Genomic DNA, 12,466 nt, shown 5'->3' with positions numbered 1-12,466 from the left:
TGTCAGCAACATAACTTTCTGCAATTGTGGGTGATTTCCACCCACCATGTCACTTGATTGCTAACACATCAACTCCTGTATTAGCCAGTAACGTTGCCGATGTTCTTCGGAATTAATGGCCTGTATATGTTTCAGTATGTTCTAGTTTCAAAAACTGTGCAATCTTATTAGGAATCATAAAAAGGGTATTCTTGCCGACTGGTTGGTTGTAGCCTACCTGCTTGATAGCGTATAAAAAAGTGTGAAATGTCAGTTTTATGCTAGCAGTGACATTTATGAAACACCAATATTTTTGTTCTGGCACCATTCTTTGAAATTTTTATATGCCATTGGGCACTTGCGACTTCTCGGGCATTCAAAATTCTATTTGAAAATCACTTATTTAGAAATAATAATTCAAAACCAGCAAAATTTCAACTTTTATGTAGCTTTGTTTATAAAACACCTGAGAAACGACAAAATCCAAACAACCAAGGCGACTTTGCAAGACTTCGAATAATGTCAAAATGATTGACCAAGAAATGTCAAAAAATAAAACCTATTCTTTATTTCATGAACCATAAAGAGCTGTGGGAGCAGATACAATGTTATACACCACGCAGCAGTTTTCCAGTCTCGGACTCTATTGCCAACTCTCGCTCCGCTCGGGCGCAAAATCGTCCTCGACTGATAAATAATACTTATCTCCTTTGCGATGTAAATAACTATTGTTTGAATTAATTAAAGAATAAGCGTTCGTGATTAAGTGTTCTTATGGGTTTGTAGGCACGGATTGATAACAACAACTTTTCTTACAAGTGAGCTTCAATGTTATTAATATTATTATTGTTTAGCAGTGATGTGATAATAGTGTACTTTTAATATCAACATAAAATTTTTAGTCATCTTTATTTACCTTGCAACTCATTTTTCTTATATAAAACAACACTTGTAAATTGTTTGCATTACTAATAATATAAGTCAGCTGATATCATGTACATTTTATTTCTTTATTATCACATTTGAAGGTTAAGATATATTTCTCCACTGAAAGTAAAAATAAGGTGAAGTAAGTACCTAAATATTTAATGAGTAATTAATTTATAAACATGTACCACATGTACATTGGAAATATTTAAGAAAGCGGTAATGTAACGCTAGGTGTAAAGAAAATATGTAGAATGTAACAAGATGTTATGAATTTCAAAGTGTGACAAATATTTCGTAGCAAACGCTGGGCGCAGGGGTGGTTCGATCGGAGGGATTTTTGTGTCGTTGTGTAAGCTGAGTAGAAGTGATCCGGGCATTTCACCATTACGCGGATGACAATGGTGAAGGAAATAGTGAATATTTCGGCATTTATAAGACCAAGTCGATGTTTACTGCTAACAATTCTGTGTTCTGATAAAATGCGAAAGTTAGTGTTTAAACGATAATAGTTTTTTCTAAGTTTAGCTGCTTAAATATTTTTATCTACAAATGAAACAGTATGACACAGTTCCTCGAAAACTAGGATTAAAACATTTAGGGGGTTATACTACTCATTATAATACTACACATACTTATAAGTTCCTACGGTAAGTTTTCGAAACCAAAAGTTTTTTTTTGTAATTAAAATTTTGCTGTTTTTAAGTTGTTTTTTTTTAATTTGATGTTTCAAAAATCTTCAGAATTCTAAAGGGCCGAGTCAGTTAAATGACTAGAAAATTTGTCATAATTTAGTCAATCATAATTTTACAATAAATTTAAGTTAATATTGAAGCTTGTTAACAAATCTTAAACAATTGAAGATAATCTTTATAAATAGGTATGACTATTTAGAATAGAATAGAATTGAATATTTATTCGGCTAATACCCATCTCTGGCATAGAATATCCAGAGTAACCAACCATAGGGTGTCCATAGGATGAGAGAGCGCTTTCTGGACTTTTCCTCAAACAAGCAACAGTCTATAACACATACAGGGTAGCCAAATGAAAACGAAACAGAGCCATTTTCAGGAACTGCGTCAAGATTGTAGAAAAACGCTCACATCCGTCGATTTTAAATTAAAGGGGGACATTCTTTGCTGGTATTTTTGACTCCGCCACTATCACCCCCAAGCAAGGGTAAGCATCACCCCAAAATATTTAAATGGCATTGGGGGTTGAGTAATATTTCTTTGGAAGCTCTTACAATTCTCTTTACAACAGACTTTAAATTTTATAATTCCGCCCAATACTTATTAAGAATTTTGATTTTAAAGTTGAAACTTATATACAAACAATTAGTAACGGTAAAAATGTCAGTCATTCGAGTTAAGTACGCCAATGGTATAAATTTAGTATTTCTTGCGTTACATTGGTTTTTGGCGATTTGTTATCACCTTCGTAAAAAAAACACAATTGTAAAAAACATAATTGAATGCTATACACACACAATGAAAAAAAAATTAGTGGATTCCAAATTATTTTCTAGTATTATTTGAAAGCGTTGGTTGGTAGTTTATTTAATTGTGTTATTGAAAATTAAACACTACGGTTTATTCCATTGCGGAAAGGGTAGATATCATTTCGGTTTACTTTATAAACAATAAATGTGCGAATAGAACAGCTCAGCTATTTAATGAACAACATCAAGATCGACATGTCAGGAGGAAGTATCTTCTAGAGTTAGTAAAAAAATTTCAAGGGGCAGGGAACGTAGCCAATAAAAAACGAGAAATTGAAAAACGTAAATGAAACTAGTGAAGTTGCAGTTTTGGGACAAGTTCATCTTGATCCTACATTAAGTATGATGCAGTTGGCATATGTGTCTGAGATCAATCGAACTAGCATACAAACCATTTTGAAGAAGAATAAATTTCATCCATACAAAATACATTTAGTCCAGGAACTTCATGAGGATGATTATGACCGCCGTTTGCAATTTTGCGAAATAATGAGTGAGCGAGCAGGGAACGATCCACAGTTCCTTTTTAACATCTGTTTTTCTGATGAATGCAGTTTTTTCTTGAACGGGACGGTAAATCGTCACAATTGCCGCTTTGGTCCGATTCAAACCCAAGAGTTTTTCACGAGGTGCATACACCGGAAAAATTAAATGTATGGGTTGGAATTTTCGGTGACCGGCTGGTGGATCCTTTTTTTCTGCCTGGTAATTTGACTGGCCAAATGTATTTGCAACTACTGGAAGACGCTATTGACCCTGCCTTGACTGATATTATTGAAAATGTTCCAGAGTATGATGAAGATCATTTGATTTTTCAACAGGACGTTGCTCCTCCGCATTATGCGTTAATTGTCCGTCAGTATTTGGACCAACGTTTTCTACGGAATTGGATTGGGAGAAGAGGCAGCATTGAGTGGCCTCCAGGATCACCGGATTTATCGCCCCTTGATTTCTTTTTGTGGGGATACTTAAAAAGTAAAATCTATTAAACACAGCCATCGTCGCTGGAAGATTTGCGTCAAAGAATCGTCGACTAATGCCGTCGAATCACTCCGGAAATGCTTCAGAATGTTCGCGAACGTTTCGAACAAAATCTTTGTTCTTGTATGGAAGCGGGCGGTCATCAGTTTGAACATTTAATCAACTAACTAAGTAGTAAGTAAGCAACTAAACATAATTTAAATTTTAAAATGTAAATTTTTTTCAAAGTATTGGGCGGAATTATAAAATTTAAAGTCTGTTGTAAAGAGAATTGTAAGAACTTTCAAAAGAAGTATTACTCAACCCCCAATGCCATTTAAGTATTTTGGGGTGATGCTTACCCTTGCTTGGGGGGTGAAAGTGGCGGAGTCAAAAATACCAGCAAAGAATGTCCCCCTTTAATCTAAAATCGACGGGTCTGAGCGTTTTTCTACAATCTTGACGCAATTCCTGAAAATGGCTCTGTTTCGTTTTCATTTGGCCACCCTGTATACTCCAAACACTATTCTAGTTTAACTCTACGAATACATTAGTAACAAGCCATACTACCTCGACGTTTTTAATAAATAATAATTATATGAACCTTATTACGTGATTCAGCCCCATTATCTTATCGTAGTGTGATCAAAGTATTAACAGATTTATCAAACTTTGTCCTCATCAGATGTTTATAAATTATAGAGGAAATTCCAAGTACGTTTAATTCTAATTGTAATCGCTGTCTCTTAATCATAAGTATAGGAAGTGGTCTAGTGATTCGTACTTCAGTAATTCTCCAGATCCACAATTGTGTTGTTTGCGAGTGGTGTTCAATATTCTAGCAACTTAATGCACGTACAGATAATAATTATCGGTATAGAAGGCATCACAGAAAGACCTTTTTAAAAAAGTATCCATAGAAATTTGGTAGAGGATATTATCTAACAGCGTATAAAAAGAGTTACATTTACATTGTAAGTTTTAAAGATTTTCTTTAATTTTCTTGTAGTTTCTTTTTAAAAGAATGAAAACACATCAATATCTACAATTTTGAAAATTGTTTGTAATGGTTTTATTTTATCTTCTTTCAAATCAAAGTTCTAACAAAAAAGAAGGGTAGCGAAAGCAAGCGATAATAATAATACAAAACAAATGATGTGCTGTTATTTATTTCCATATACTAGTCACCTATTACAGTCTTTTTTAGAAAGAAATGACGACCTTCACAGGAAATGTGTTAATGGATGCTTTGGCTGTCTTTATCGCGCTTTTGTTGGCAATCTACGCCTACCTCAAGTGGACCTACCAATATTGGGCCAGGAAAAATGTACCTTACCTGGAACCTAGTATTCCCTTTGGGAACTTTTCTAATCCTCTGAATATTAAGGAATCAATCAGTGACAGGGTAAAAAATATGTACGACAGAGCTCGAGCTAAAGGTATGTTTAAAATCACTTGTAACAATCATATTTGTCTAATGTTGACCTGTGGATTATATTAAATTATTTATTATTGTGAACTATACAGGGTGGGCCACCAGTAACGCTTCGGTGGCTAGGGACCAAACGGCAAATGTTGTAGAAACCTGTTTAAGTGGGTACGTGTAGATTGATTACGGCTACATTTAAAAAATATTTTGAAATATACAGGGTGTCCAGGAAAAGCGTACCATATCAAAGTTATGTATTTTTAAACGGAACATCCTGTATTTTTCTGCATTTTTGAAAGCACCGTAAAAAATAGGTAAACTTTATTAAATGTTTTGCATATCTAGGTCTTATTGTTTGGGAGATATTTCAATTTTAGTGAAAATGCAGGCTTAGCGTAGAAATTTAATATTACCAATAAGAAAATTATTTTAAGGAAGCAGTTTTGGAGAGTGTATTTTAGATCTTTGAAGTTATAAATTATTATATTTGTCGTCACTTAGTATTGTACAGGGTGTTAAAAAAACTGCTGAAATCTCTGAACTTTAAACAGCAATAATTTGGTTATTTTTGATGGGACACCCAATTAAATTAATTAAGAACAATATGAAAAATATTTATTAAAGGGAATTTTACTTTTAGAAGAAACAAAGAAGAATTTTAATTGATGATCGAATTGATAACCATTCTCTTGAATACAGCATCTTATTCTGTCTTCAAATGGTATTCTCACATTCCTTAGAATATCTAGGGTGATTGTGTTTTTTTTAATAAAGTTTTAACCCTTAAAAACCACCCTTAACGATAAAAATATAAAATTTAGTTTCTTTGACTTTAATATATTTTTATAGCGCATATTTTATAAATAGAAATCTTTTCAATAGTTTACGGTATTACAAATAATTTAATACAAAATTTCAACCCTTAAAAAACTACCTCTAGTAAAAAAATATTAAAAAAATAGTTTTCAACAGTTTGAAATGATTTGATAGTACAAACAGGATAAATTAAATTCTTTTACCTGTTTAGAATACAATTTATAATTTATCGCATTGTTTTAACCCTTAAAAGCCACCCCCAATGACAAAATATAATTTATGCAATAATCAAAATAATTATTTCTCAATATTTTTTTCATGGGGAAAGTCATAATTTCAAATTTTCCTATGAATGCTCCAAAGTTGTGGATAACCAAAATATTGATATACTCCGAAAATTGAAGCGGTAAGGTACCGTTGGTTTTTTAACGATAACTTCCTTAATTTTAAAGCTATTAAGACGATTCAAAAACGATTTTACGGAATGTTTCGACAGCTAAAAGTACTGAAAATTTGAATATTTTTTAACGCGTTATTTCAGAGATTTTTTAGATTAAAGGGTTTGAGAATACGACCTTCGCCCTCAACTGCAAACTTCTAGCAGCGACATCTCTGTTAATTTTTATCCTACACAAATAAAAAAAACAAATATTCTGTGAAAAAAAATCTAAACTTTTGTATAAGTGAATATTTTTCGTATATTTTTTATTTTTAAAGTTATTTTCAAAAATATGTTATTTTCGTTAAATTTGATATTTGAGTTAAAAAAAATTTCAATCAAAAAGTAATATTTTCAAAATTATGCATTCTGAACCGCTTAAATTTGTATAATACATTGTTAGTACATAGAAAATGTAAATTTTAGAAGGATTACCTTTTATTTTAAGTCTCCTGAAAAAATCATCAGTTTTGTACTGATTTTTTTTCCGAAAAAGCGAATTAACAATTTTATTTTGATCATAACTCTGTTAATTTTTATGCTAATGACTTAAAGTGAAGTTCATTTTAAAGATTTTTTTAAAGTACCTACTTTTACAAATTTTCTGTGCATTTTTCTTGAAAAATAGAATTTTTTTAGTTATTTTAAGTCCAATGCTTCCAATTTAGTTTCTGGCGTACATGAAATTATCTTCAACCAGCCGTATCCCAAGACGACACTAATTGTAACAAGATTTCGCAATGTTGCCAATATAAATCGAACTAGAATTTAGTTGCTTACCAAATTTTATTGTTTAAATTTAGTTGGTATCAATTAAGTTTCACGAGTTTCTGGTGGAGGTAAAATAACCTCACTTTAAATAAGGTTCAATTGTTTATTTTTTAATAGTTTATGGATTATAGAAAACTTAGGAAAGTGCCATTCGTTCACATTTTTATTTGTTTTGTTTTTTTTTTATAGCTACATTGATTATAATGAAAGCGTCTCCGACTTACATATCATACATTTTTTATCATTAAAAGAATTTTTTTTTGTTTCCACTCTTTACTATGTATTTTGAATGTAAGACAAACATAAATATTGTTTATATATTTTTTTAATTTCCGCATCTACACTCTACGTCTTGAGTACATTGATTTATATTTTGTATAATTTTTACCAATTGTTATTGCTTTTGTTTACATACATTGGCATTTCTGTTACCATCAGAAAAATTCATCAGTAAACATTTTGTATAGCAATAAATCTAGAATTTCTGTAAATGGATCTAAATAAAAATCTAACTATTATAAGTCTTTTAATTTGCATTTAATATTACACTTTTCCTAAAAAAAATGCAGCGGTGTTATCAGCCAGGGGCTGATTGTTGTGAAATCATTGTCAAACTGCAACTACTGATTCTTCTGATCTATTCATATTCATCTGCACTGCCCTCTCATTTTTTCTTCATCGACCTTTTAATTCCTGATACCGCACAATTGTTGTTTTACCTAATAACATTAACATTTTTAGGTATATATTAAGATAATCATTAAGGAATATTGCCACGGTAAGAAACCTAAAAAAAATATTTTGGTGTTGATTAAAATATTCTCTCAATATTTCAGTCAACGTTTTTAGTCTTTAATACTTATTGCACCAATTCATTTACCTTTAATAAACCTATTTAGCAAAATAAACTAAACAATATAATACTATTATAACTTGGTAAAAGTTAGTAGTTTAGCAGATGACTTTTTGTGATTTTAAAATTAGTATTTGTGGAAAATATAAGATCGTGATATACAATTAATTTTACGTTATATTTACATAAAAAAACAAGAAAAAGTATCACAAATTTTTACGCTTAATTTATTATTATTGGGTGTCGCTATGCATTCATTTTATTACTTTAGTATTATTTTATTTAATGAGAACTACCTACAAAGTATTTTAAATTTTCCCGCGACACCACTTTGATATTAAACTGACCTTGGTAAATAACTAGATATGTTGAGTTGGCAACGCTGCGAAGTCTTGTTACAATTAGTGTTGTCTCGTATCCCAGCATCTATTGCACCTACATAAATGAGAAAAAACTCAATCTTTTTCTTTTCCTGTAAGCTTCATTTTCTTCGTAATGTTTTTTTCATAGAATGTCTATTTTCCGAGTTATTCGAGAAAAACTACTGAAAAACCTTTTTTTTAATAAAAAAATGTACATTTTCAATCACCAACAACTCAGAAAATATTGACTTATAGAAAAATGTTCATAAGGTACTTTTTGCTTAGAATCGATTGCTTTATCGATTCCTGGGGTTATTTTCAATATTTTATTTTTCTCTCCCTAGAAGGGGTGGCTTCTACCCCCTGTGCAAAAGTACTCATCGGCACTATATAACTTTTGTTCCTTGATCTATTTTCTACTTACAGTCCATCGGTTCTATCCGAAAGAATTCGGAGGGGAAACCCTTGGTTCCTTGAACTATAATTGAGTCTCACTTGAAGCTTATCATCTAAATTAATTAAATCCAAGTTATTATTAATAAACGTTATCTACTGATGTACATGTACTTTATCTAACAGACTGTAATATTGATTTGTTAGGATAAGAAATTTTTTGTTAGGCATTGCTTGGAAAGTATCATTAATATTATATAAATTATAATCGATATAATTGATAATAGAGATTTCTGATAAAGTGAACTTATGTGATAATTTGATATCCTTAAATATATCTTATGAATTTTTATTTGTCCAGCTGAATTTTCTTGGTCTTGAAGACTGGTGCAAACGTTACTAGCTACTTCTTTCAAAACGTTATCCATAACTGGAAGGTGGAAGGTGCTCCTTTTAATCCAAACGACATCCGCGTGAATTCATAGTGCTCCGCGATACCATTCATGCATTTGAATTTGGTGGAATCCTAAATCCAAAGTGATAAAATATTGTGCTTTCTCTACTTTATCAAAATGTCCACTATTCGTATGATTGTGTGTTTATCATCAATTGTAACTTCATTAAATTTCTGGTAATCGAAGACGATTTGCTATTTTTGTTTCCCTTGTTCTGGAATGCCTTTTTGTAGCACACTTTAGGAATCGAAAGAGTATACTTTTTATTTACTTATACCCTTTCTTCCCTTTCCAGGTTATAAATTCTGTGGGTTATACGCCTTGGCAAGTCCTATCGGTTTGATTGTAGACTTAGACCTGGCGAAGCATGTGATGACGAAGGATTTTAGCCATTTCGTGGATAGAGCGAATTTTGTGAATGGCAAGGACGACCCGTTAGGTACGGAATTTAGCTTTATTTAAATATACAAGTAATCCTCACCCTTATCGAACTTTTTTTCATGTCATGTTCCTATTTTTGCAGGGGCTCATCTCTTCTCTATTGGAGGCAAGAAATGGAGGAACTTGAGGATCAAAGTTACCCCCACCTTTACTTCCGGCAAGCTGAAGGCTATGTTCAAGACTTTGACGGACTGTGGGGTCATTTTGGAAAAGTACTTTCAAGAAACACTTACAAATGGGGACGCTGTAGATATCAAAGATGTTTTTGGTAGGAAAAAAATTATGTTGATAAAAAACAGTAGTGACTGATCTGTAATAGATGTTTATAGATGGTTTTGATTATTTGCAAGTCATTTGTGAGAGGTTTCAGAAACATATTCACATGAACTTTGATGAAGTTTGATAAGACTCTAGACATGAAAATTTCTCAACTGATAAAAAGATGAACATATTATTTTATTGTTATGATTTTATTTACACCATTGACGTCCTTGCTTTGTCATTAACTTTAGATTCTACCAAAAGTAACAAAACTTTAAATAGATATAAACTACTGAAAAGTTCTAGCAAATATTATTGAATCAAGGATTACTACTTATTACTAGCAACTATTTTTTTCAGCTCGTTTTACAACTGATATCATCGGTTCCTGCGCTTTTGGTATAGAGTGTAACAGCTTCAAGGAACCAGATTCGCCCTTCAGACTTTACGGCCAAAATTTCTTCACCGTAACCAGATTGAGAAGCTTGCAGTTTGCTATAGCAGCCAATTTCCCAGCCCTTGGAAGGCTAGTGAAGGTGCGAGCTGTTGCTAAAGATATCACGGAGTTTTTCGTCAAAGTCGTCGAAGACACTGTCGCCTACAGAGAAAAGAACAACGTTAGAAGGAACGACGTTTTGCAGCTGCTTATCGATATTAAAAATAACAAGGAAGGTCGAGAGAACGGGTACAAAGGTGAGATCATCTTCACCAATTTTTTTCTTTGCCTGATAGTAAGCCATACCTTATTCTCTACACAAGCTTACAGCTTTTCTGGTAGTTGTCAGTTGTTGAACCATTTCTGGGCTGGTTCTGTCTATTTGATTAAGTTTTTTAAATAATACTCTACAGGGTGATTCAGTCATAATGTCATTAATTTTAAGAGCAGATAGAGAAAAATGAGTATAATACGATGACGTGATTAAAAAAAAAATTAAATGCATATTTAAGCTGAAAGAAAATATTTTCAAATAATTATTTAACCCCCTTTTCAGGCTGTTACTGACCGGCTTAAAATTAAATGTGATTATAATGTGAACTTGGCAACGCTGTTCGCCTCAGCTGACTGTATGTTCGTGACATTACGTTACAAAATTTTCCGAGCATCCGGGCATCTGGCAGGGCCGCCTTCTTAGCGGGAGTTATGGGTTGATTTCCTTCATTTTTAAAAGTCGAGTAAAAAATTTTGTCCGATTTTCTGTCTTTATTAAGCCTTCCGAATACGTGATTAAAATTAATGACATTATGACTGAATCACCCACAGAGCTTTTTGGTGGAGACCTTGGGTACACCATTAGAAATAAAGTTTCAAAAGTCCCCATCGATTCCATGTGTGCTAAAAAAGTCATTCGGGGTCAAAGGTCAAAATTTGAGGTTTTTTGGATTTTTTTCGAAAACGGTAAGTTTTATCAAAAACGTTGCCCTGACAAAAATTATAGATCTTAAAATTATCTACAAAACTAGTCCTCATACTTTTTTTGTAAGAATCACCATTCCTGAGATATCGCGATTCCAATAGTTGAAGGAGTCACGTTCTACATGATATGCACACTTTTCCACACACCACCTGTGAGGTAGTGTACTTTGACGCGTTTTTTTTAACGTGGTTTCCCCGGTAGGCCAACTCCACGAACTGTTATGACGGAATTTCCAGGGACAATACTCTTTTAACTGTATGATGATTATTGATATTGATATTTGTTATTGACTTTAACTGTAGTTCTGATTTCTTTTGATATTTTAATCTGATTCATACTCTTCAAAGTCGACTTCAACAGTCATGTCTTCTTCGATTTCTTCTTCTTATTCTTCCTCTTCTTCTTACTGGATGTTCATAAATTGTTCAAATGAAGATGAATCAGTTGTCTCTTCATCGAAATCACATGAATCTTCGTCTGTTGTATTCAATTGGACATTTGAGCAAGACTGGCTTTGGCAATTAGTACACGCTGGAGAACACAGTAACCCTACTCTTCTACAGCCACATTTAGCACTACAACCTTTTTTGCAATTGCAAAAAATAGTGTTTATGGGTTTTTCCAGAGCAGGTGGAAGTAAAGTTTGAATCGGTTCCAAAGTATTATCTGTTAATTTCCAACCCCAGTCTTCTGGGTTCAGTTGATGATGTCTGAACTTGATAGTATATCGATACAAGTGTTGATTAGCAGAAGCCGATGTTGGAGGAAGACAAGATAGTTGTACTTGTTTCTTGTTTCGTGTATTTTTTACAGAAGTTAAATATCTATATTTATCTATACAATCAATTTTTTTGGAGCTCCTTAACAGCAAGGAGAAAGCGAATTCCTTTTGTGATTATTGTTTGAGGTGAAGAATCAATTTCTGCAATCAATCAATTATTTTTTTCCAAATAATTTTAATACTGATGTTTTACCCCTTCTGAACATTGCTGATGTAGTATCCAGCCGGTTATCGTATGTAAAAATAAGATTATGGTTTTGGCATTTTGGATAAGCAGATAAACTTTTTGAAGAATATATTTCTGTTCGCTGTTGAGCCTTTCCAGGTTTTAAAAAGTATATAATTTTATCAATTGGAGCCCGTGCAGTGTGTAGTATTAATAAGTCAACATCTTCATCAACTACCATAGATGTATTTGTTGCATTAAATGGTTCTATTGCTATTTCAATTATAATGACATCTGCGTCATTTTGACTAAGGACTGAATTTCTTTTGAGTGTATATTCTCAGAATAGTATACTTTATACATACAAGAGACACAAATAGGCATATTTACTTGCATTAAGTGCCTGACTATGTATATACGTGGCATATATGTGCATATCATGTAGAACGTGACTCCTTCAACTTTTAGAATCGCGATATCTCAGGAATGGTGATTCTTAGAAAAAAAGTATAAG

General features: G+C 32.4%; 1 protein-coding gene across 5 annotated transcripts in view; it reads left to right on the top strand.

The window, feature by feature from the left end:
- The first annotated feature begins 672 nt into the window (after positions 1-672).
- Positions 673-12,466, top strand: part of LOC108915477 (cytochrome P450 6a2) — a 15,282-nt gene continuing 3,488 nt past the window's right edge. Inside the window, exons 1-5 of one of the 5 annotated variants that reach the window (XM_018721534.1) lie at positions 673-797; positions 4,578-4,809; positions 9,184-9,327; positions 9,412-9,597; positions 9,951-10,283. In XM_018721534.1, coding sequence (XP_018577050.1) covers positions 4,584-4,809; positions 9,184-9,327; positions 9,412-9,597; positions 9,951-10,283 — 889 coding nt within the window. In that variant the 5' untranslated portion in view covers positions 673-797; positions 4,578-4,583. Of the gene's footprint in view, positions 798-1,021; positions 1,049-4,095; positions 4,345-4,567; positions 4,810-8,814; positions 9,065-9,183; positions 9,328-9,411; positions 9,598-9,950; positions 10,284-12,466 lie in introns of those variants that run through there. The other 4 variants (XM_018721543.1, XM_018721519.1, XM_018721525.1 and 1 more) reach the window with 4 other exon arrangements.

Source organism: Anoplophora glabripennis, unplaced genomic scaffold (assembly GCF_000390285.2).
Source record: "Anoplophora glabripennis isolate ALB-LARVAE unplaced genomic scaffold, Agla_2.0 scaffold155, whole genome shotgun sequence".
In the NCBI taxonomy this organism is placed as follows: Eukaryota; Metazoa; Arthropoda; class Insecta; order Coleoptera; family Cerambycidae; genus Anoplophora; species Anoplophora glabripennis.
This window is presented reverse-complemented; position numbering and strand designations above follow the sequence as displayed.